The 27,191-nt window shown below is 32.8% G+C and overlaps 1 protein-coding gene and 1 long non-coding RNA gene across 2 annotated transcripts; one reads left to right on the top strand and one right to left on the bottom strand.

The window, feature by feature from the left end:
- Window positions 1-610: 610 nt before the first annotated feature.
- Window positions 611-19,959, bottom strand: LOC111716691 (uncharacterized; the record flags this gene model as incomplete). The annotated part of the gene is given in 24 exon segments (XM_023492170.1): window positions 611-754; window positions 935-988; window positions 1,846-1,943; window positions 2,282-2,443; window positions 2,878-2,987; window positions 3,564-3,689; window positions 4,517-4,659; window positions 7,060-7,136; window positions 7,640-7,765; window positions 9,077-9,185; window positions 10,052-10,134; window positions 10,687-10,805; window positions 10,965-11,031; window positions 11,302-11,387; window positions 12,180-12,257; window positions 12,694-12,757; window positions 13,981-14,036; window positions 14,540-14,565; window positions 15,732-15,786; window positions 16,354-16,460; window positions 17,014-17,104; window positions 17,502-17,568; window positions 18,409-18,464; window positions 19,901-19,959. Coding segments are annotated over 23 exon segments (2,097 nt in total), but the record flags the coding sequence as incomplete, so codon positions are not given.
- A 2,407-nt stretch (window positions 19,960-22,366) lies between these two features.
- On the top strand, window positions 22,367-26,633 carry LOC111716692 (uncharacterized). The gene is made up of 3 exons (XR_002768569.1): window positions 22,367-22,472; window positions 25,278-25,349; window positions 26,316-26,633. It is a non-coding gene; the product is annotated as an uncharacterized LOC111716692 (long non-coding RNA).
- The last annotated feature ends 558 nt before the right edge of the window (window positions 26,634-27,191 follow it).

The raw sequence follows: 27,191 nt of genomic DNA, 5'->3' as shown, positions 1-27,191 counted from the left end.
GCTCACACTTTCTATCCGTAAACTTTAGTTCTCCTACTTTCTATCTGTAAAATATAGCTATTTCCTACTTTCTATCTGTAAACTCCAGTTCTCCTACTTTCTATCTTTAAACATCAATTTTCAAACTTTCCATCTGTAATTTTACAGGTGTATTAGTGATGAAGATGAGAAAACAATTTTAACATGTATTACAGGTCATTTATTCATTTCTTTTTTTCGTTGTGTCTTTCATCCCTTGATGCTTTTATTTCATATCATAAGTTCCCCTTAGGGGGGGGGGGCTCCCCCTCCCCTCCAGGATCTCAGGGTTGGGCCCATGGGGCCCCTTTAATCCAACCCCTGACTGTACCCATTGGTTAATATGTTAATACAGGTAAGGGGTTAGTTATTATAACAACACGGAACTTGCAGGTGATGAACCCAGTTCATTTAAACCGCATTCAATACTTTCAAACACAACTTTAATTTCAATAATTTCATAAATCTGAATTGAAATTAGGTCCTTCAGTAAAACAAGTATCTGGATATAAATTTATTTTTAATCAGAGCTTAATCAAAGAATCCTTAGTTGTTTTGTAAGCCAAGAAAACCCCAGATAAATAAGAATTACCGAGATTAATTTTAACAGATCTCTGAAGCTCTTGATATGCTTGTTCCCACAATAATGAACATAATGAATATAAGGAGCTAGTCCATGATCCCGACCACGCTGGATATTCAGAGCAGAAAGATCTACCGGGGGATGGTCATCAATCTAGAAACATAAAATTTCCTTTTTTCTTCTTTTTTTTTGCTTTCAGAGGATGTTTTAACAATTTTTATGCAATTTCTGGATTAAATAAAGTTAAAAAAAAGGATTAAAACACAAAAGCTTTAAAAATTCACATTTTAAAATAAATAAAATTTTATTAAAAAAGATTGTGAACTTAATCACCTCGAAAAGAGATCGACAGAGAACATGAGACACAGGGTCTCCGCTATTCTGCATCTAAAAAAATATCTTTATGCACTGCTCCATAATTGTCAAGATTTTAGAAAGAAAAAGTTAACAACTTCTATTTTAGAGAATCTAAATTCTAAATTAAATTCTAACAATATCTAATTTAACCAAAGAGAATAGAATATATATTAGAGGGGAATTTAGACAGTCTCTCGGTATGAATTATTTCAGTCTCTTTCAGCCTGAAAGGGAGTTCTAAGTGTACAAACCATGTAAATTTTCACAAATTATATGCAGTAGAGTACATTAATAAAATATGTTCCCTAGACTATCCATTTCAATTACGAGTTTTTTAAAGCTGTTAAATAAACTTTATAAAATGAATTAGGTGAATAAAAAACATCAATTGATTTATAGTTATAACAGAAAATCATCGTTTGTAAAGTGAAAGCCATAGAGTCTATGTAAAATGATCATTGGTCAAATGTGAAACCAGCCTATTTCATAATTTGGTTTTCTTTTAATATTAATTTTAGATTTTCTATAAAATGATGTTCCAGGGCCCAAAAGGTTTTATAACACAAATATGTGAAGTACACCTGCAGTATGGAAACAGTACAACAAAATGGCCGTTTTACACTTTTTCCTAGTAAATTCCACTCTAATATATTCTATTCTCTTTGAGTTTAACTTTGATAGATTTGGCATACATTTCTTGGCATTATTTCAGTCGTTCTCAAGAGATAAAAATAAAACAACTCTTAAATAAAAAATAGCTTATAATTTTTATCATTGTAATCATTTAGTTGTTAGTTTTTAACTTCACAAAAAAGATCCCTGACGCTGTATTGCTCTTAAAATGGAACCCTTAATGAACAGAAATGCAGGTATAAAAATACACTTACTTTAGCAGGAGTTCGCAGTATTCCTCGAGTAATAGAATCCAGGCCTTTAGAGCAGAGCATGTCAGGGTTAAAGGTAACATCATTGAAGGAGAACATTTCTAAGTTATAAATATGGTTTACAGGGAGAAATGGGCATCGTTTTTTGACAAAAGTAATTTTTGAGAACGAACGAAATTTTTTGCTAAGAACGAAAAACAAACACAGAGGTTTTAAATCGTTCACAAGAACTTTTAAAAAAACTACTGATTTTTACTCATCGAAAAGTTTACAGAAGATTTGGCTTAAAACCATCGTGTTTTTACTGAACGAACGATTCTTTGGAATGAACTTTTAAAAACCGATAGTTTTTTACTGAACAAACTATTTTATTGAAAGAACGATTTTATTATACGAATGATTTTACTGAACGATAGTAGAAAGAAATAAAAATGGTTACCTGGATGTTCATCATTATATGAGTGATATAGAAAGACTTTACTGTTAACAGTTCCATGTCCAAATCTGAATGCAGCTGTGGCGAATTCGTTCGATATTGTTGCATCTGCATGCTCATCATAGCCCCGATACTCCCAACCAACTAGTGTATCAAACTTTTCGCCTAGAACATAACATTTCTCAATAATTCATTGAAGAAAAAGAAGATTAATTAAATAGAACAATCTATTTTCTGCTTGAAGGATCTGTCAACATAATTTCAAGTATAAACCTCCATTTTATTTTTATGTCTGATTCAAAACGGCAACAATGAAAGTTTTTTTTCTGATTAAGAATAAGTAAGCTGTTCATATTTATCTTAATACATTTTGTAGTTCGTAGAATGACACCAATTCAGCGAAAAGACCCCTTAAAAATGTTAAATGTTAAAAATGTTACTACTTGCGCAAACTTATGTAGAACCTGTACGTTCCCCCCACCTAGGTCAGTAAAATATATGGTTTCCGGGGGATTTTCAGGCCCCAACGGGCGGGACAATCTTAGTCTCAAAAAGTCGTTTTAAATAAGGTTGACAAACCCTAAAAATGAATAATTTACCTAGGACCAGTGGTAACCAGATATAGAAGGTAAGTCGTTGATAGATAGCTCCAGTAATTTTTCTAGCTTCCTGGTATAACCGTTCACCATCCCACATCGGATTCAGCTTTCTTTAAAAAAAATATTTGATAATATTTCCACAGATAATGCAGATGGGACAAGAAAAGGGATAAATGAAAAATGTATAATTGTGGATTTTTTCAGTAGTCACCAAAAATCATTGGAATAAAATAAAAACTTTTTGGTATTTAATAATTAAACACAAGCCTGATCCGTGCACACTGTGCAGTGTGCACGGATCTGGGGGGTATAATTTTGCTTCTTTATAATGGAAGATCAAGTTCACTTAATATGTTGATTTTCCATCAGAATGTCGTCTTCCTCTTCCACATATTAATGGAGACTACTGTAGCAGAATTAATGCAATCTTTAAATTACAATTTAGTTTTACTTAATTTAAAAGTATTTTAACTGAACTGATTTTTTAAAATTTAGATCAATTATGTTTGCAGCAAATCTGAACAGTTTGTATAAATAGAGAAAAGAGACATTGTCGTGAAACTTCAGAACAATATTATTAGTGTTGAAAACATGGGAATAAATTGAGACTTAAAATCTATCTTTATCTTTAAAATGCTGCGTAAAAGCGATTAAAATCATATTTTATTAAGACATATGACACTTACCGCAGTTTTTCCACCACTCTGTTATGCTCCCTGACTAGTAGGGTGTGAAGTCCCATTAATCCAAGGTTCTCATTGGCTCGGGGGTCTCCAGCCACAAAACAGTCAAGGTTTGATCCGGTTCTTCGGCTAAAATCAAGATTTGATCAGGTTCTTAAACTTAAAATCAAGATTTGATCCGGTTCTTGAACCTTAAATCAAGATTTGATCCGGTTCTTAAACTTAAAATCAAGATTTTATCCGGTTCTCGAACCTTATATCAAGATCTGATCCAGTTCTTACTTATAATCAAGATTTTATTTGAGTTTTCGATTAGAAATCAGGATATGTCAAGACATTTGACTGAAGATCAAGATCTAATTCAGTCCTTCTAAAATATATTCTGTATCAATGTGTAATGGTATCTATGTTATCCATGCTAGTAATATATATATCTTAATTATCTGTATGTTGACCCTGCCGGGCTAGCCCGGTCAGTTTCGTTCACCTGTATATAAAATAAATTAGTTCAATGAGATTCGTCATTTAACACAGACGTATATAGAGCCTTGAGTTTAGGATAAGGATAGAGAGCCAGTAGTTTGGCGAGAGATAGTGTCATTTAGATTCTAATTAGACTTTGAGTGGAGTTATCATTACGTCATCTTGGATCTAGATATCTTACACTTCAATCAAAAATCAGAGTTCAATAAACTCTCAAACCAAAAATCACGATTTGTTCACTAAAATCTTCATTCAATCCAGCTATTACAAAAATTTAGAATTTTTGACAGTCTCTCACACAAAAGAAGTCTTTATCCAATCAAGTTATTCGAAAAAGTCTTTGTCCAATCAAGTTATTCAAAAAAAGTCTTTATCCAATCAAGTTATTCGAAAAAGTCTTTATCCAATCAAGTTATTCAAAAAGAAATAAAAATTGATCCAGTTTAAAAAACTTAATAAGCCAAGACACTTACATGCACTCCTGCTCTAGTTGATCAATATGAGTAGGAAGGAGTTCTCCAATTTCCGGATTCTCACACTTTTCCGTTTCTCCAATCATTCGACCCGTCGCAGGGTTATGGAGCAACTTGGCTAGATGATCATCAGACCCATAAACCTTAAAACATATAGTTAATAATCTATCCAGTTAAAACTATTACATTGGTCGGTGTTCATATCCATACAAAGAAGATTAATTTTTCTTAATAATGCTTCCAATACTGGCAAACGTTTCTACAAATTTTATATTTACAGTGAACAAATAGACACTTGACAAATTCACTTTGTTAACATGCTTGTGCGTTCCTTCTGTTTGAAAAATTGGAAGAAATCAAAATTGAGATACGATGTGTCTTCAGTGTTGAAATATACGATTAAACGATGTAGGTACTTTGCCAGTGACGAGTTGCCAGTCATCTAGTTTTGAAATATACGATTATACAAAGCTAGGTTCTTTGCCAGTGGCAAGTTGCCAGGTATCTAATTCACACCAACAATTTGCCAGGTGGTACTTTACCATGTAACAATTTTACCATGTGATCAAGTTGGTGAGCTGGCAAAATGGTGAGCTGAGCTGAAAACTTTAGAATGGTGGATATCGGGATTAATGCTTAATCCACTCTTTTTCTTAATCTCGAGATTAAATATTGCTTGTTTTCCTCTCATTTTTAATCTCCAGATTAATTATCCGATCAGGATTAAGGATATCCCATTCTAAAGTTTTCAGCTCAGGCAACATGGTCAGCTGCAAAATGGTCAGCTGGCAAAATGGTCAGCTGGCAACATGGTCAGCTCGCAACATGGTCGGCTAGCAAAATGGACAACTGGCAAAATGGTCAACTGGGAAAATAGTCAACTGCCAAAATGGTCAACTATTAAAATGGTCAACTGGCAAAATGGTCAACTGCCAAAATGGTCAACTAGGAATATGGTCAACTAGGAAAATGGTCAACTAGGAAAATGGTCAACTAGGAAAATGGTCAACTGCCAAAATAATCAACTGCCAAAATGGCAGTGTTTCGGATCCATATCATTTTGATTCGGATCCGGATCCGGATCTGCGGATCCGCATCCATGATGATCGATCCGGATCCGGATTCTGTTACAGATTCGGATCCGAATCCGAGGTAACTTTTGATTCTGTGAATCGGATTTTCCCTATTAAATGTTCTGCAAGGTTATAATTTATAAACTATTGTAATCCTAAAGTTAAAAATGTCGTCATTACTATTATATAAATGTAAACATTAAATTATTAAAGATAATTTTGAAAAATTTTCGTCATGTAAATAATACATTTACGAACCATTTTGATTTATTTATTCCATGGTTTTGGTTAATTTTTAGCGCTACCCGGATCCATATCAACGTTTCCTGATACGGATCCGGATCCGGATCCGACCAAATGATACGGAATCCGACCAAATGATACGGATCCGACCGGATCCGGATCCGAAACACTGCAAAATGGTCAACCAGGAAAATGGTCAACCAGGAAAATGGTCAACTGGCAAAATGGTCAACTGGTAAAATGGTCAACTGGTAAAATGGTCAACTAGTAAAATGGTCAACTGGTAAAATGGTCAACTGGCAAAATGGTCAACTATTAAAATGGTCAACTGGCAAAATGGTCAACTGCCAAAATGGTCAACTGCCAAAATTGTCAACTAGGAATATGGTCAACTAGGAAAATGGTCAACTAGGAAAATGGTCAACTAGGAAAATGGTCAACTAGGAAAATGGTCAACGGCCAAAATGGTCAACTAGGAAAATGGTCAACTTGGAAAATGGTCTACTAGGAAAATGGTCAACTAGGAAAATGGTCAACTGGCAAAATGGTCAACTGGCAAAATGGTCAACTAGGAAAATGGTCAACTAGGAAAATGGTCAACTGGCAAAATGGTCAACTGGCAAAATGGTCATCTGGGAAAAGGTTCAATAGTGAAAGTCGTCCCCTGGCAAAGTTTACCTTCAAAACTTTGTACACATGTCAGTGCCAACTGGCAAAATTGTCTAATGGAAAATTTGTCAACTTGCACAGAAGACAGCCGGCGAAGTTACCTGGCAACTTTGTCACATGGCATGATGTCACATGGCAAAGAGCCGCCTGGCAAGTTGTGACATGGCAAACTGACACCATGGCAACTTGCCACTCATAAAGAAGCCAACATCGATTATACGACGAAGACAGTAAAATTATGTTCAAACCTCAAGAGACTAAGTGTAATTTCAAGTGACCCTTCATTTAAAGAGAGGGATATCTGCGACGACACTACTCTTCAAGTCGCGACTGATCCAGGATGAGTGACATATATTACGGATTTATGCAGGGAGTAACAGATAAATTACAGATAAAGTGTATTACTTTTCCAAATAGAAAAACGACGATATCTTCCTAATTGTTGATCTTAAAATGAGGGTCTTTATGTTTAAATTACGTCGTTGGCTCCTGTAAAATTTAAATCTTTTTTTTAACTTTGTTTTCAGAATAGTATTCTTTTGAAAAACTTAAGACTACCTGAGAAAGATCCAAGAATGAGTTGAGAGAATTGATTTGGTCCCGAGCATGCACGTGTAGATAAGCAGTTTTAGTTTCTAAATCCATGGATTTGTAAGATAATGACCAGCAAGAAGGGGTTGTGAATTAACTGGTGTACCAAAATCACACATAAAAAGCAACTTAATTTCTCCATCCTCAAAGTTTCCCTTAAAACTTCCAAAAATGTTTGGCAATGTATATTCTTTTAAATGTCTAATTGGACAGTGCAAATCGACTACTGATGAATACAAATTTTTTAGATTAACAATTAAGATATGGTGCTGAAATTATGAAGGATGTCTCCTATTTTGATCCTACGTTCACGGATCTAGATTTCGATGAATTTGATTTTGACTTAGTGAGTTTTGATCTTTGCTGGATCATATTGAGGTCAATGAAGGTCATTGACTTCCGATCAAACATTTTCACCTTGATCTGTGTATTTGAGCCAAAATACCGACGGCTCACGCATAACTTCAGCATCACATCAAATTTTCAGAGTAAAAATTAGTTTAGATCATTTATTTTCGAACCCCCCACCCCCCTTCCTAACGTTTACCTGAGTTGCATGCAGCACTGTTACGAATAAAAGGAATACACTGATTCTTTACTTTAATATCAGAATCATCTACTTTAATTCCAAAACAGGGTGGAGAGTAGTCACAGGTTTTATCACAGGCCTCACCTTAATTGATTTTATATCAAAACTTTTGCTGTACATCTTGTACACCCCACTCTAAAAGTTGCATGATCCGAGTAGGCATGACATGTACTGTACATGCATTCCAGACTGGACAAACCAGTGTAAAGTCGACCCAGCACATTGTGCGCAACAATGTAGTCTGAGCTAAAACTTTATAGAATGGTGGATATCAAGATTACTGCTTAAACTCCTGGTTTTACTAAACCCAAGATTATTTTAAAAACGCATTCGATATCCAAGAAATAAATTTAAAATTTACCCAATCAGCGTGTCACATTGTCAACTAAACATCGATTGAACGAATGCAAGTTTTGGATTAATGTTTGTTAAGACTAACGTTCAAAATGACAATAGTCCTAAAATATGTTTTTTAATAATTTCATATGAACATTATCAAATTTATATTTGTTTAAATACTCTGAAAGCCGGCTTGTGAACAGCTGGCTTTAACACAATGGATACTAGTCCAAACGATGAAGCAATGTATCTGTAATTGTTATCAAACTTAACTTTTATACAGTAGAAATATCCTAAAGAGGATTATAAGAAGAAAATCATAAGTGTGTACATTGTAGAATCAGATTAAGTGATAGTGATTAAGGATATCTCAATCTAAAGTTTTCAGCTCTGGCAAGATCAGCGAGGGATCAAACATTCATTTCCAACTTTAAGTTTCAGATTAATATGATCCCTGTTCGATATCCCGACCGACGGTACACAGTTCTATCAGGACCAAACCTGCCTCAAATTCTTTAAATTTGGTCTCCTAGATAAGATATCAAAATTAAGCCTTAAGATCAAATATAGTCCATCCAAAAGTTTATGCCTCAGAAAACTTGTTAAATATAGTGCTAATCTACATTCTACAACGCTTAGACTTGATATCCACTGTTACAACATTTACAGTTTAGGCCAATGTGCTGAATCCCTGAATTCCTGAATCCCTTAGACTTGATATTCACTGTGGCATTTACAGTTAAGGTGAATGTGCTGAATCCCTGAATCTCTTACGAGTTTCATCCAAATCTTGAGAAGACGACATCTAGTGTCCTATCTGTTTAATTAATCTATGCATTGATCCAACTGATTCCAAAAAAGTTTTTTTCCAAGCAAAACATTTCCGAACAAATTATTTAGAATCCTAACATTACCATGAACGATTGACAACAAATTCCTTTCAAGGGTTCAATGGAAAAAAAATAAGTTGGGGGTTCGGCTTTCAACGGGAGAAAAAATGGTGGATTTTTTTATTATTAAAAATTGTTAATGACGACCTTTAATTGAAAACCTTACCTGTAGAATAGGAAACCTTGCTAGTACTTGCCAATGCCAGATCCAGGTCATGATCCACAAACTGACCCCATTGCATCAATAGCAGTGTCATCCCAGGGTCTTCTTTTAACTTAAATAAAGGTGAATCTATTTGGGAAAAAATTTAATGGTTTAATCTAATTTAATTTAAACATCAACAACATATATTATATATAAGGTAGTTGAACTGAGTATGCAGTGTTTTGGAAAACTTCTTTCAGATTCATTTGAGACATATTAAACTTTTTAAAGATATGTAAATTCTGAGTTTGAATGCAAATTCGACGTTCAAAACTCCGACTTTGGGGGTGGATAAGTTTTCAGAATTAATTTTTTAAAATTATTAAATAACAACGACATAAAATGTAAAAAAGTTCTACAATAAACTACAGAAGTCATGTATAGGAACATGTTGAGAAATAAAAATTAATCTTATCATCGAAAATAAGTAATCCTGTTCAATTATTAGTTTCTATTTTCTCATTATTCTGGTTTCTCATTATTCACAAAGAGCTTCTGGAATATTATTGAAAAGACGACATTTGAAGAATTTGAAGAAATCTGAGAATAAATTCAAAGAAGATAAGAAATTCAATAAAATAATGAAAACGAAATAATCGATTTTAGCATGATTTATTGACAAGTTTCTTTCGAGAAATATTTTCCTAACCGTCTACTTTATTTTTCGTTGTCGTTATTTAATAATTAAAATAACTAATTCTGAAAACGTATCCACCCACAAAGTCGGAGTTTTGAACGTATCCACCCCCAAATCAGGAGTTTTGAACGTCGAATTTGCGCTCAAACTCAGGATTTACAGATCTTTAAAAAGTTTAATATGTCTTTAATGAATGCAAAAAAAAAGTTTTCCCCAACACTGCATACTCAGTTCAACTACCTTACATAGCCGGTCACTCCCTTTAATTTTCTAAATTAAAAACATTTTACAAAACTTGCCGATGTTGAACAAAGCAGTTTGTGACTGACTGTCCTTGCATTTGGTAAATAAAAACCATTTGATGTGAAGTATGGGTTGGCTCCTGAAATTAATTAAAATCTATATCGTTCAAATATAACATGACCAATAATGCTTAAAGGGACTGTAAATGTATATTCAAGTGACCACTTATGCAAATACAGATTCACAACGGTACCCTTAAAAGCTTTCTGTTCAAAAATGAATTAAATATCACTTAAAACACTTTAAAACTTGGATGAAAACGACAATATTTTCTACATAAATTAGCAGATAAATGTTTTAAAGGTACCGTTGTGAATAGGGCATATTATTGTTCACGTTATATTTGATGCTTACAGTCCCTTTAATGCTTAACATCCACAAAAAAAAATATTAAATAAAATTATTGTGAATCATGATAAACACAGAAGTGCTCGCAAAACCTAATTTCGTAATCCTTACACATAATTTTTATTAAACAGTTAATACTTAAAAGAATTCATAGAATGAATCATTAGATGGAATTAAAAATAGCAAGGACTATAATACAATCGATTCGTTCTTTCCCATATACAATAAAATTTTTAATTTTTTTATTTTCACAATTATTTAGATTTGAAATTTAATGATTTACCAACAGGGGTTCCATATCCATCCGCGTAATGGGGGTCAAGGAGGCGCCTGTAGAAGAAGGATGCAGATCCCCAGACAGGGTTTTTCAAATTGTTACAGGACCCATCAAAAGTTCTGTACCTGAGATATTAAAAGAATGTGCCTTTCATGACTACCTAAACTTTAATCAGCTTGAATCAAATTCTGTTTATTAGTGAATATAACAAAACATTTCATATATTCAAAAATATCATTTCTACAATTTCTTAGACTCGTAATTTTGGGTTTGTCAGTACTCACCTTTTATTAAAACACACATCCTCACAGCTGATTGATCGTCGAAAATCTTTACACCCAGTTTCTTCCTCTAAAAAATTTATATAAAAGTAAAATTTTTGAAACCTTGTAAAAGTTGGATGTAAAACGCTAGTTGAGTATTTGTTAATTGAGAAGGAATTAACGTAAACAAAATCATAAAAACCTTGAAAACTTTCTCTTTATTTGAAATTCTGTATGTTTAGTTATTTTGTTGTGCTTATTAAAAAAAAATATCATTTTCTCACCCCAGCCTCCCAAATAAAGGCTAGCAAAATGTTAAGTCTGAAAACAATTTGTGAAATAATTTTGTCCTACTGACCTATCGAATACATATTATCTTCATTCAGCATTTTATCGAATGAATATTGACGGCTCTCCTTGGATGCATACACGATATCCAGAGCTCTGAAATGAGAGAAACTAATAAAATGATCCGATAGAAAAATAATGATCTACACTCTTAACAGTCTACAGTACACACAATGTGGATTGTAAAAGATAATCAATTTCCTGTGAAGAACATGAGGACAAAATTGCTCAATATTCCCGGTGTAAATCATAAATTAGCGATCACTGAAAACTAAAAATTTTCAGAAAAAATACATTGCCAGGAATGAATACTGACTGATATTTATTATTTAAAAACTATAAGTGCAAATACAAGACACATTAATCTAAACATCAGAAAAGGTTAAATTTGTACAAAATTACTTAAACAACTTTGTGTCTAGTAAGCTCCTAGTTTTGATTTAACTTTATCAAAACTCCCAAGACCAAAATTGGTAGAGTGGAATAGGTAAAATTTTTTATTTTCTGAAAAAATAATTGTTCACAATTTTACCGTTGTGACTCGTGAGATGAAAATGCTCGAGTTTTTCACGAGAACTTCGCAAATCGTGTCGTTGTTTTACTTAATTGTTCTAATTTTCGTTTTGTAACGACGTTCAGTAACTAAACCTCCCTCTGTTGGTGAAATCACAAGTCGGTTGTCAAAATAACCACCCAATCTGCAAAGTTCAGGAAAAAAATTGCGCATTTTCATCACGAAAGGCGATAAAATTTTCGGGAAATTAAAAATTTTACTTAGCTCTAGGATTCCTTGACAAATTTGCCATCAAAACATCCCTCGCAGCGCTCTTGATGTTTTTTAAGCAAAATTGGTCTTGGTAACCCTTGGTAAAGTTAAATAATTATTACCTATAATGTGTTTCCCCTGCTAGAGCTAGTCCTCTAAGATGTTGTGGAGGATATCTATATCTACTCATGGCATAGGACCTAAATACAATGTTTAAGTAACAACAAAATTGAGACGGTTTCCATACTTGAATTTCTAAAGATGTTTCTTATCTTTATCCCAAGGAACGGAAAATAAACATAACACCCAACCTTAGTTACCAACGTGGGTTAATAATGTTTGTCAGAAACAACGGCTTAAAAAATATTTAATCAGAATTTTCTTAATGTTGGCACCCTTCGGGAGCAATATATTGTAAGCCGCCTGCGGCCCTGTCGCGAGCTACAAATCCTAGTTGGAAGAAGAAAAAATTGAAAATCATAAAAAACCCCGGTCAATTCGAAGTATCGGGCTAACTTTAAGTTGTAGTGTGAGCATTCAGACTATATATAAAGAGATCAATGTGTACTACGACAAAGAAAATGTCGATATTTTCCTCCTATCCTCTCAGTGGAAAGTCTTAAACAAATCACTTACTTATCACTAAATAATCGCTTGTGGGTCATTGTATAAGCCTTTCTGACAGAGGAACGTGCATCATCTGAAACAGTTTATTTATTTCTAAAGCATTCTAAAAAATTCTGATCCTTATGTTATAAATAAGACGAGAACTTCTGCTGAAACCTGCTAAGACAGTCATTTATATCACATTCTTAAACTTTTCTTCACTAGCGAAGTAGAAAAGTAATTTAACTTTGTGGATTTCAGTAGAATGTATTTGTACCTGCTATAAGAGTGTACAGTAGTGCACTGTCTGTACACTGTACAGACACAGGGTGGCCAAAACTTTTTTGAACACATCCGTACAAAAATCCGTACATTTTCAGAAGAAATCCGTACAATCCGTACAATTTTCGAAAAACAATCCGTACAATCCGTACAATTTTTTTTTTTTAAATCCGTACAATCCGTACATTTTTTTAAACCAATCCGTACATTTTTTTAAAAATCCGTACATTTTTTTAAAAATCTGTACAATCAGTACAATTTTCGAAAAAAATCCCATTTTTGAAAAAAAAACATTAAAATTCAATTTTTCATTCATTGTCTTTTGTGTTCAGTTCATGTAAGAGGTTTTAAACTTCTTCAGCAAGAATCAATCTGTAAAAAATTGGCTTTATACATATATACAAACTAAATACTGGGTACATGATACTAGGTGCATGATACTGGATACTGGTTAATATTATTTAGAATGCAGCAAATAAGTTAAACTAACTTCATTTTGACGAGAATTTTTATTCTTATTTTCATGAAAAATTTGCTGAAATGAGTGAAAATTAAAAAAAAAACGGTGTATTTTCCAGGATAAAAATCCGTACAATCCGTACAATTTGAAAACAAATCCGTACAATCCGTACAATCCGTACAATTTTAGGGTTAAAAAATCAATCCGTACAATCCGTACATTTTGGCCACCCTGCAGACAGTACAGCGCACACTATGCAGACAGTACACTATCAATCAAGGGCCAAGATTTTTTACAAAAAAAAATGTTTAACATCCTCTCTTTTTCTAACTAGATAGAAACCAACTAACTTATTTTATAGGATTAAATACAAAATAATTAAATAAAGTCAACAACTTTTCATTCTTTCTACATCCTATATTGTAGGTAAATAATAAATCTCTAAAAAGTGTTATCACAAAAAATTATCTTAGATTTTCTCATGTAACACTGGGCCCAATTTTTAGATTTGTAAGAAGGTTTAGTCGTAAAATCTTAATTTTTTAAGTTCAGCTTTTTTGTCCTCATTAAATTACCTGAACATATTTCAACAAAGCTGGTAACCCTGGAAAGATCTTGATCAAGTCTACCCCTACAAGAGAAATTAATTTAAATCTTAATCAATCAAAGTGGAGTACAAGTAAGAAAATCCATCAAAGTGAGAGTAGAAGTAAGAAAATCCATCAAAATGAGATCAGAAGTAAGAAAATCCATTTAAGTGAGAGTAGAAGTAAGAAAATCCATCAAAATGAGATTAGAAGTAAGAAAATCCTTCAAAATGAGAGTAGAAGTAAGAAAACCCATCAAAGTGGGAGTACAAGTAAGAAAATCCATCAAAGTGAGAGTATAAGTAAGGAAATCCATCAAAGTGAGAGTCGAAGTAAGAAAATCCATCAAAGTGAGAGTAGAAGTAAGAAAATACATCAAAGTGAGAGTAGAAGTAAGAAAATCCAATCAAAGTGGGAGTAGAAGTAAGAAAATCCATCAAAATAGGAGTAGAAGTAAGAAAAAAAGGAAACCTAATATTTATACTAATTTACCAAAATATTATAATAATAATAATAATATTATAACAAGGTTAATACTTGGTTTTACCTCATTCGCTGCTGAGGAGTATTCACCTGAACAATTAAAGCATAAAAATTTTAATTAAAATTTTAAAAATGTTTTAAAAGTATGTTAAAAGCATACATGGTAGTTAACCCTAAACAGGCTGGGGGCGGGGGCGGGCGCCCCCCCCCTGTATTTTTTTTTTCATCCTAGAACTCTATTTTTGACACTATCCCCGTGTTATTTTGTTAAGTTTAATGAATAGTAATTTAAAGGATTTTCTGTTAAAAATATTTTTTTTAATTCATAGGGTAGTGTACACTGTACAGGGAGGAAAAAAGTCCAGTCTGTGAAAAAAAAATCTAAAATATCCCATTACTTTTTTGTGACTAGAGCTACAGATCTAGACTATATTTTTGAAAAACACTTGAAAAATGCATGTAGATTGATTGATTTACATTTGTTTATAACAAATTGTTTTTTTTTGACCCTTTTCAGCCATTTTTTCCACCCTCCCTAGAATCCAAATTATTAAAGTTATCGGTCTTTAATTTTTTTTTGAGCTGGCCATGAAAAATTGGGCTAAGATCAAGCATTTCAACCCTATACTTATTCTCTAAGGCCTTTTTCTATGGGGAGGCTATACATAGATTCAGAGCCCCCAACCTTTATAGGGTTAAAGAAGTTAAACACAGTGATACCAACTCGGATTACGAAGACGACATTAAAACAACCGTGTGCATTTTATGTTATCATGAAGCAAATAGTTTATTATTAGTTTCTAAATTAACTTTACAAGTTAAAGTTAAGTGAAAACTTTACAATTGATGTGATATTATAGTCGATGTTTATTTAAAGTCATAACATGAATAGCTCTTGAACTAAAAAAAAATCCGAAAAAAAAAATTAAATTCTTAAAATTGATTGGTTCTAGAAAATAAAATATTGTTAAAGAAAATTATTTAAAAATCAAAAATTCTGAAACTGAAATTGATCCTTGAATGAAATTATTTATAAAAATAATTATTCTAAAGACAAATGATTCTATAAATTAGATGTTTCTAAAAATAAAATGATTCTGATAATAAATTAATTCTACAAACTAAATGATTCTAAAAATTAAGTTATTCTAAAAATGAAATAATTCTAATAAAAACTCAGTTATAAAAATGAAATGCTTTATAAGACAAAAAAGTTCCATAACGAAAATTACTTTTTAAAAGTTTCTAAATCTAACCTCAAGGAAAGCAATCGATGACTTCACTTCAAATTGATCTGTGACTGCCAAACACCTAAAATTTAAGTGGATTTATTTATTCTTATAAAAAGTCTGTTTTTCATGAAGATCATCTTTTCTAAAAATATGATGACGTGCACAGGGAATAATTTAGGGATAAATATGACATTAAACAAAAAAAATTTCCAAAACTGCGACAAACTGATTAACAATATTTTGTCGAATAATTTATAATTCTAGAAGGAAATTTTTTGATAGACTGATAAATAATTATTATTATTAAAGTTTATTTCGCACACAAAAAATTATACAATAAATTAAGACAAAGACAATTATGATGAGAAAATCATTTTATTTAATGGTGAGGCCATAAATAGAAACAAATGAGCGTATTTAAAGAAGTTTCTGGGACAAAGATCAACAGTATTTAGAATCAGGGGCGTATTCATGGGGAGTGCTATGGGAGTTCAGCCCCCCCCCCCCCTCCCCCGAGTTAGTGAAATCTGTTTTCAGGGGTTTCAGAAAGAAAAAACATGAAATTAATTTATAGTCTTGGTAATAATAATATTTTTCAAATTGGGACGACGACATTTATAATCTGAATAAGTTGACTCTAATTTACCGGTAGTAGGCCTCATCCTCCTCCTTCAATTTATTCAGCTGTAAACTTCCGTTCGTTAGAACCTCTGATCTATTTGATGGTATCAAGGACATCCAACCATTCTCAAACTAATAGGGAGAGTAATTAATTTTAAAATAAAGGTGAAGTATCATTTTGTTAATAAAGATGAATCTTTTCAGGGAGTGTCTGACAAGACATGGTACTTAAGCTGAGAATGCAGCTTTGTACAGAAATTTTTAGGATTCATTTGAAACGATTTTACGGTGCATATTTGTTCAGCAAGAGCGCAAATGCAATCTTTAAAGTACTCATAGATTGTTTATTTCGTTGGGATGATTTTGATAATCGGGATGTAGGAACGTCTAATGGGTTTCAAATGAATCCTAAAATGTTTCTCAACAATACAGCATTCTTAACTCATTTACCATGCCTAGCCAGTAGCCAGACACTCCCTTTAGTATATCGAAAATAAATTCATGGTTTAAATACTGAAATTCGGCTTTGGAGGAAAATTTAATGATTTTGAGCTAGAAACTTTCCTAAAGTATGTGTCAAAAGAGATATAAAATATAAAAAAATTTACTTAGTTATAATTTCGAGATGATTCGATAAATTCTTAAATTCATTTTTAACAAAAAGCATTAATTCTGCATGATCTACCTTTTCCCATGTAATTGACGGTTGAGGATCTCCGTCAGCCTGACAAAGCAAAAGAACATCTTTATCAAGGTCCACAGAAACATCTTCAGGTCTTAAATTCATCAAATAAGAATATTTCGTTGTCATACAAAGTGTAGTTTCAATTAACTGTCAGAGGGACCTCTCCGATTTACAACGGTACCCTTGAAACCTTAGTCTAATCAAGTATGAACTAGATATTCATGTTTTAGATTCTTTATTCTTTTAACTGTTAATTCTAATTTGCGGTTTCTCTGCAAATATGAATTGCGCATTTCTTGCTTAGTGGAAGTAAGAGAGAAATTATTTAGAATTAAAAACTTTTCAGAAAAACGACGGTATCTTCCACATTATTGACTTGATTAAGGTTACAAGGGTACCGTTGTAAATCGGGCATTGCCCTCTTTGCATGGAGGTTCACTTGAAATTACGCTTGAAGAAATTTAACTCCAAGTTTTCAAATATCTTACTGATGACTGAAGACGGGTCCGAGATTGGTAGGAACTGCAGTAGGTGGTAAATCAGGTATACCGTATCCTAAACAAGGCAATGGGAGCCAGATTTCAAGTAGGTATTTTTTATATGGTCTTCGATAAATTCAAAAATTTTTCAAGAATATAATTATTCCAGTTTAAACATCTTATAATGAAAACGCTTGCTCTTGGAGTTCTCAAAATGTGGTCTACCATTTTTATTATTGCAAAATTTGTACAAACTTCCATTTATTTAATAAATCAAAATTGTCTTAAAATATCGAATATCTTCATCAATTTGTTAGACACAAGCTGTGATATTTTTAGAGTAAAAAATGCAAAGACGACATTTAATCCTCAGTTTTATAGTCAATGATAAATTTAAATAAATGTACAAAATCTACTTATTTAAAAAACAGATTATATGTATTGTATTTGTCATAAGCTTAGAAATCCAGCGAGTGATATGTTTCTTTAAGTCGATAAACTTAAATTTGTTAAACCAAGCTAAGAACCTTGGGCATGTCAGTTTCTCAATCAAAATTAAATTGATCAAGGGGTTTATCATGAATGATCGTAAATATTAAAGGGAGTGTTCGCGAAAATTGAAAGTGGGTATAGGCTTACCGCGAAAAATAAGCACTTTTAATCGCTACAATTATCATACATATTCGGAAAGAATTTCAACATTCATTTCTGTTCATAAAATCTGATTTTGTATGGACGCGACGTTCTTCGGTATGAGTAGTTTTTTAAAAATTGTTCACCTCATATAGACGCAACAGATAGAAGATTAGTAGCGATCAAAAGCGATTATTTTTCGCCGTTTGAGCCTATATCCCCTTTCATTTTTTGCGAACACTCCCTTTAACAGACAGAGATCACTGTTTAATTATACAAATACCTAATGTTGCAGAAAGGTAGAAGGGAAGAAAATGCCAAAACCTTAGCATGTTTCACCTGAAATTCATTAGAATTAAATAATTTTAGTAGATACCAAAGCAGAAAAGAAGAATCTTTAATCAACGTATCTAAATCATATTTTACGTTTAGCGTGTAATAAATTTGTCTTGAGGCCGATATAATAGACTGGGGGCCGAGCGCAGCAATCCCAGATTGGAGGACTTGTTACAGAAAGTATTCCTGATCCAGAATTCCTTTCTTTTCATTTAATCCTTAGACAGAAATAGCAAAATTAAGTATTTTAGTGAAAGGGGGGCCGCGGGTACTGGGTAGTGATGTGACTTCAGTTGGTTAGAATTTGGGTATTTTTTGCAGACATTTTCTTCCAGGGTGAACTTTTTACAAAGAATAAAAAGCCAACTTTTATTCTAAACATTTTTGGTCCTTTCACTAAAATTTAATTCTTACTGAAAATGTTCCAAACACGATGCAAACAGGAAGAATGTTTTAAGGATCATTTTACTATTTTTTATTTGTTTTATAGGATATAATATATATTACAAATTTTAATAAAAGCAATTTAACAACATAAAACAAATGTTGGAAGTTAAATGTTACATTTTAATAAAAAAAAAACGGTAATTTCCTAGTATGCGATTTTTGGACCCCCAGCCCCTATCAATTTTGTACATGGGTATGACAGGAAGTGTCTTAACTTAACCTAACCCGTAGCCGCAGCGCTCGGCCCAGAAAGTATCTTAACCTTAACCTAACCCTAAATAACAAAAGAAAGTGTCTTAACTAACCTAACCCGTGGCCGCAGCGCTCGGCCCCCTAGCCCATCCTAGCCGCAGCGCTCGGCCCAGAAAGTATCTTAACCTAACCTAACTCTAAATAACAAAAAAATAAATAATAATAAATTTGCTGAAAAATAAATGGTCATGTACAAAATTGATAGGAGGGGGGGGAGGGGGTCCAAAAATCGTATACAGGACCGACCCAAAAAAACTATTCATAATGATTAAAAAAATGTTCTGTCTATAAAACTCCTAGAATAATGAATCTTTCTTGTATACATTTTCACCCTCGTCGCCCCAGTTTTGACGTGGCTTGTTAACCCTGTGATTTATTTTGATAATTCATGTTTGAAGTTTGAAGAAGAAATTTCACTTTTTTATCTCTATGGTTTAAACAGGAGGAACAGGTGTTATGGCAACTTCCTTACACATATATTAGGAAATCACCCAGTTTTGTGAATGTCAATATTTTTCTAATAAAATATTTATTTATTAAGTTTGTTTATATTCTCCATTTTATTCGAATCTTTCAAATCAAAATCTACAACTGTATAATGTTAAGACCCAACAAAGGAAACTCGGGAGTTTCGTTCAACGATACTCTTTAAATTTCGGACTCCGTGCTCAAAAAAAAATCACTCAATCATCTTAAAATTGTGTGTCTCGCGTGACACTTTAAGTGTTGGCTTCTAACACCGTATCGGACCGGAGCGTGATGGCAAATGACTTTTGTAACAAAAGTTTTGTTAAACATTAAGAACAGGAATGTGTACACATGTACGCAACAGAGTACACAGAGCCCGAAATTTAAAAGAGTATCGTTCAACGAAACCCTTGAGTTTCCTTTTTGGGGTCTTAACATTTTGTAGATTTTTATTTGAGAGATTCGAGAAAAATGGAGAATAGGAAGAAACAAATATTTCATAACAAAAATATCGATATCCACCCATTCCTAAAACCCGGGTTTTAAAACTGGTTTTCATAACGATACCCTTTCTTAAGTTTTGGGCTCTGTTCACACTGTACACTAGCCAAATACTGCGCTTTCTGAGGTAGAAACTTATGCATTGATCAACTTAAATTTATCAAATCTAGAACGATCTTAATTGCCTCGATATCCAATAAGGCACTTTTAAATTTGAGGATCAATGCTGATCCCTGTATGAAAGTTGTTATTCCTGCAGGGTATGGGCAATGATCAGGAAATGAAAGAGTCGAGATCGAATAAAAGATATCTGTACTGCAAATAGATCTGCATGATATGTGCATACTTTCCGAGTTTCTCAAAACAAATGTTTAGACCTCTGTATATGGATCTTTTAATTCTCTAATTCGTTAAACATTTTCGAGATGCCGCGATTTCCCGGGAAATTGTTATAGATGCGAGAAAGAAAGATATAAAATGTCCGACGAATTTGATTTATTCTAGTCCAAAACTTATAAAATTAAAACCTTTTAAAATTTATCAAAAGTTTTAGAAATAGGCGTGTACAAGGGTGCTGTGGGTCCAGGCCCCCCTGCAGGATGGGTGCTATGGAAACGCCTCACCTCCCCTTAGATTTTTTTTTTAATTGCATATCAGATGTGTTGAATTACTGAATATCCGGTTAAGGTAAGATTAGTTTATAATTGTTTAAGTATAACACGCATTTTCCTTGCCCCCCCCCCCCTAAAAATGTTTAGAGGGGGGGGGCAAAAAAATTTTCGCGCTTCGTGCTAAATATTTCCCCCTATAGCCCCCCCCCCCCTAACCAAATGTCTAGTTGCGCGCCTTAGCTTAACCTTGTTTTAGTTCTGTAACTGTTCTGAGTCTGACGCATATTGTACAGTGCTTTAATATCGTTCCTGTAAGGAATGAAAAGCGTATGCAGGGTCGTTTCCATCCAGAGTTCCTTAAAATTAGTAAGTTGTCGGTAAACGACCCTGCAGATACCTTAGGAACTCTCGTTTCCTTCCTGATCATGAACGATAATTTGTCATTCATTGTGCATGCAGTGTACGCGTTGCCGTTATACGTACAGTTTGGACTCAACTTCCTTTGAGAGAGAAATCATTAATTACTCGAGTTTACTAAACTGCCTTTTTAAATCAGAATCCTTATGAGGCATTTCATTTTTCGGACGTGGAAATACAGTGCACAAATGTCTGCAATTAATGAAATCTATGGAAAAATTTGGCTTGTCTGTCTGTTTGTATCCAAAAAACGTCAAAACAGCTGATCCTATCGGGCCCAATTTTTTTGTGGAACCTTGCGTGACCCTAGGGAAGGTTTATGAAGTTCGAAATTTAAAAGTTTTCGTTTACAGGATTTTTATTTCTGTAAAATTTTGAAAATGCGCGAAAAACTTTTAATTTCAATGTTTTTTTATTACACTGTACAAAGAGAAGATGCTCACAGATAAAGCCACAATTCAAAGTTAAAATAAAATATGGACGCGATCGCGCCCTAAGATCCAGTATATTACATTTGAGTCAACAAATGCAAGTTTTTCTATAATAATTGTGTCAAAAAATTGTCCCTTTCCAAAATCCTAGTAACCCGGGCCTGCCGCGCTCATGGTGGGAGATAGGGAAGACACCGCCCTCCTTTCTGGGACTCCAAATTTTCCGGGGCCCTGGAAAAATTTGGAGCCCCAGGAGAGAGTGCAGAGACATTCTACCCCTTTAATTTTGATTTTTAAGAAAAGTCGTAGCCCAGACCCCCCCCCCCCCCACACACACAAACACACGGCCCACATCCCCCTTAGTACAGTTAGACTCAATTGTAAGATAAATTCGGAATTAGCAATCCTAAGATTGTGTAAGTCTTATAGAAAGAAATTGTGTCTTTAAGCCAAAAACTCTGAATTCCTAATCCTCATAAATTTGCATCCCACTATGTGAAATATATCAATGGTTTACACCCTTAGGTTAAAAATGCAAAGATACAGGGATTAGAAAATTTAAGTTTACGCCAAAGAATCAATTTCTTTTAAGAGATTTCTTTGATCACCGTCAGGTTTTAAACAACTTGATTTCACATCTAATTTTTCTCCGTTGAATATTATAAGTATATGTATTATATATATATATATATATATGTATATATATATGTATGTGAATATATATATATATATGTTTTTATATATATATACATATATATACGCGTGGACAAGATGGATTTAAAGGTTAGGTTTTCCGAACCAGTATCTGCAGTAGCGTTAACATCTCTGAACCCAGAGGTGTGTATATATACTACAGGGTGTCTGGAGGGATATTACAGCTCCAGGTCAGTTTTTTACTTTTATAAACAAGTTGAATAATTCTGTATATTGTTTTTTCAGTTTATCTATTTATTTTTTATTTTTGAAAAAGATTAAAAAGGTGTTTGATACAGTGATAACAAGAAAACTGTAGAGTAAGTGGACGACATTAAGGCAATATAATTAATGTAATTAATGTCTTTATAAAGCAAATATAGGTTTACTAGTAACTTATTAAAATCGCTTGTTAAGTGAATTGGGTTATTTTACACTGCACAAGTGGTGTATCAATTATGTTTATTGGACTATTTATAGTCATAAATTGAGTCTTAAAGTTGTCTTCCTATTCCAGAGTTTTCTGGTCATCACTGAATAAAAAGAATTGAAAACTGTTTGACCTTTCACACATTTAATCGGGTAATTGCTCAGAACAAAATAACAGAACAAAAGTTTGCCGTTTATATCGCTTTGTATCAGACTCATTAAACTATTTAGAATCTAATAAAACTGTTTAAAATGACAAAATATGGTCAGTTATATATATTTATATATATAATTGATAAGTAATGACACAATTTTGATAATGGATGACAACTTTTTTGTACAAAATAAGAAAAAAAAATTCTTAAGAATTCGTAAAAGAAAGTTTATCAAAATGTTTTATTTATTTTTATTATTTTTTTTCTTTACTAATTCTTTCTTTTACGAATTCTTACGAATTTTTTTTTCTTATTTTGTACAAAAAAGTTGTCATCCATTATCAAAATTGTGTCATTACTTATCAATTAAAGCACTAATACATCAATCTCTTGTGAAGCAGGACAGAAAATTAGATAATTAAGGAAGGATTGATTATGATAGATTTTTAGCAAAACTATTGTTTTGTGATGAGTGTGCAAATTATATATATTAGACGGTAGACATGCATTTCTTCGAAATTTTAATAGAAAACACCATGGGATTGGGAAATTTTCATAGAACACACCATGGGATTGGGAAATTTTAATAGAACACACCATGGGATTGGGAAATTTTAATAGAACACACCATGGGATTNTAGAAAAAAAGGGTAACCCTCCTCCCACCCCTTGAAAAAAAAGGTAATTCTCCTCCCACCCTGTAGAAAAAAAGGGTAACCCTCCTCCCACCCCTTGAAAAAAAAGGTAACTCTCCTCCCACCCTGTAGAAAAAAAGGTAACCCTCCTCCCACCCTGTAGAAAAAGGGTGATCCTCCGCCTGTTTAGTGTTTACTTCCCTGAGTGGCTTGACAAGTTGATAATGACATTGATATTATTTGTCCGTGACTGTCATTTTGACTGTAATTGTATGTATGGCTTGGATTATTTATTTGATTCTTAAGTGGGAATTTTGAAAATAATATAGAGCATAGAATTATGTGTTTGTCACAGGGTGATAAAAAAATCAATCAGAAATTTTTGAATGTTTAGCAATCCTTAAATCGACGTTTATGAATCTATTGCTTCATGAAGAAAAAAGGAGAGAGACATTGTTGCTAAAAGTTTTGATCAAAAAGCTGTCAGATAGACCTAGATTTGTTAATGCAGTAATATGAGGAAAAGGGTAAACAATCCCTTTAAAAACTCAATTTACAAATCAGAAAGGCAAACATGATTCGCAATCAACGCTATGCAAGTAGGGATGGCGCGTTCAGCTCTTTCATTTCCTTCGTTTATCGTTTGTGAACGTCCCATTTTGTTAGCTTTTTTTCAATCGTAAAAATATTATTTCGTTCGTTTTCAAAATGTTCGTTCATTTTTCATTTATTTCGTTCGTTTTCTCACTGAACGATCGTTCAGTAAAATCGTTCATCCAGTAAAAAACTAGTGTTTTTTTATCTTTTAGAAAATTCGTTCGTTTTTTTAAGTTCATTTGAACGAATTTTCTTAACGACACCGTTCGTTCTCAAACATTTTGTTCGTTTACAAAATTCTGTTCGTTCACAAAATTCTGTTAGTTCTCAAATACGATGCCCATCTCTATGTGGACGTGACCCGCATTCATGAGATGCAATTATAAAAATACTTGTTTTTTTGCAACTCAAACAGGTTGGGCGTCTCAATACGGAACATTTGCACAGATTTGCATTGTGCCATTTTAGAATATTTGCAATCATTCAGTTCTTTTTGGAGTTAACAGCTATGAGGCCGTAAACCTTCCTGAAAATCTCAGCCCCCTTTTTTTTAAGAAATGAATATAATTTGCGCATGTAGAATTTTTTATTTTATTTTTCCCCCTGATTATCCTACAAAAAGGGGGGTTATGCTTTAAACTTTGAACTTATTGTTTAGGGGTTCAGTGTATTTTATGTTTATAAAAAATAAGTTTATCTCAAAAACAAAGGAATAATAAACAAATTTTTTTTCAGCGTAAGCAACAGAAATATAGTATTTTAATTCATTTCAATTCCACTTAGATCGACATTCATTATTAATTCATATACAGGGGGAGCAAAAAAAGTGTGATTAGCGAGTCGTCTTTTTTTTCTCGGGTATTGGCAGTTTATAATAACTACTAAAAAATAATATCAATAAAAAATTTGTATATATTTAAATGTTGCCTTTACAAATTTTGTTATTTTCGATACCGAATTTTTACACACAAAAAATGTAAAATATTGCACAGGTTGACACTAGTATACAATTTTATGACCATCCTGAATTTTTGTAAATGATTTTTTTTGAAAAAATCATAATAATTTTTAAATCATAAGCTACACTTTAAGTTAATGCATCAAGATTGAGAACGATTACAATTTTCATTATAATTCTGAAATATTAATTATTATTATATTATTATTAATTTTTTTTTAGATTAAATCCCGCAACTGCAGATATACAGTGTACACAGAATCAACTCCTTGAACAAGATGAGATTTTTGCAAGGTAAACTTTAATCTTTAATCTTCAATCTTTAATCTTCAATCTTTAATCTTTAATCTTTAATCTTCAATATTTAATCATTAATCTTCAATCTTTAATCTTTAATCTTTAATCTTTTATCTTCAATCTTTAATCTTTAATCCTTAATCTTTAATCTTTATTCTTTAATCTTTAATCTTTAATTCTCCTCTATTCTAAACTGCAGCATTCCCCATCGTAGTTAACTCTTTATAACTCCACCCATACAACCCCCTCCTCCTCTTTACCTTCTTCAAACCCTCCCCCCTCTGTTTACCTTGATTTGTTGCTTGTTGCCTAGTGCAAGTATGTATTTAACCCACCTTGACATTTTATTATAACGTTTTCTTTGTTAAAATTCAAACATTGACTGTACACTATAACAGTGTGCAGTCACAAAGGGCAAGGAAGGAGCTATCAGCTAGGCTAGGGTGAGGTTTTGAGTAAAGAAACTGATTACTCACATCAAACTCCAGCTTTCTAATCCCCAAATAATTTCAATCCTATAAATGTTGTAGAATGTATAGACCTGTATTCAAACTAAGAATAAATAGATCAAATAGTAATAGATAGAAATATCAAAGGTTTACACAATTTCAGGTTGCAAAGATCTAGGGATTAGAAAATTAGAAAGTGTACAGTATCCATATGGTTCGTAAATAAAGAAATGAAAATAAGCCCATGAAGTTGAGAAGAAGGAACCCATGGAAGAAACGTTTAGGAATAACACCTATAGGATCATTACACGAGAGAGCAAGGGGAGGAATGCCCCATGCCCAAGCCTCCTTTAGGAGATTGCAGAGCCCCCCTGGCCTTCCCCCCTTTTGTATATATACCCTCTATAAATGAAAAAACAACACTAATCCCGTGTTTCCCCTTGAAAATTCTCAGGAGAAATGTGCTTCGCGCAATTTTTACTCCTCCCTTAAATTAAAACCTATATTTGTGCAGGATGGATACTGTTCTTGGTGTCTAGCTGTTTACTAGCCCAAGATGAATACAACCCACTCTACCTAGGCCGGTCAGTTTTAAAGGGAGGGTTCACAATTCTAAAGAAATATTGTTTGAAATTGGATTTACATTTTTTCAATGTAATCTTATGTGTTCTGAATGGAAATGTGAAATTCTTTTAATAACAATCATTTATACTATCTACCTATATAATAAAACAAGACATCCATATATATGTTGCCTATAGCCGGCCAAATGGCTGGACCGAATGGGCTGAAACTTTTTGTGGAAACTCAGTGGTGGCCAGAGGGTGTTTCATGCTAAAAAAAAATCACAAAAAAAATTTTCAAACTTTTTTAAAATTTTTATTTTCTCCCCACGGCCAGCGCCGGGCCCTTCAGCTAGTTTTACATAATTTAGTTTAAAAGTTATCTTGGTAAAAGTGCCAGGCTCTCCAGACAAAGTTTCTTTTGCACTTTAGAAACTTCTTTGTTAAGATATTATCAAACAGCAAATATTTTAATTTTGGTTCATCCTAAATTTGAAACTTTTTAAAATGTTTAATTTATTTTTTCTTTAGTTTTTTTGTTCTGAATTTATTGACAAATTTAATTATTGTTACAGTAATTAGAATGCATTTGAAAAATAAACTTTTGTCCAAAAATGATGTCAAAAAAACTATCTATAACACTGATGCTACCTATCCAATTCTTTATCGATCTAGGAGACAGAAAGAGAGGGAGTTAAATTGTAACTACAACCAAGTTTCGTTACTCAACCAAATCTTAGTTAAAGGGGAAATAGACCATAAAGTACAACTACTAGGATTAGCTAAAACCTAAGCAGAGGTGCCTCTTGTTATTTCAAAGGAAATTC

This window comes from Eurytemora carolleeae, unplaced genomic scaffold (genome assembly GCF_000591075.1).
Source record: "Eurytemora carolleeae unplaced genomic scaffold, Eaff_2.0 scaffold2161, whole genome shotgun sequence".
Lineage (NCBI taxonomy): Eukaryota > Metazoa > Arthropoda > Copepoda > Calanoida > Temoridae > Eurytemora > Eurytemora carolleeae.
This window is presented reverse-complemented; position numbering and strand designations above follow the sequence as displayed.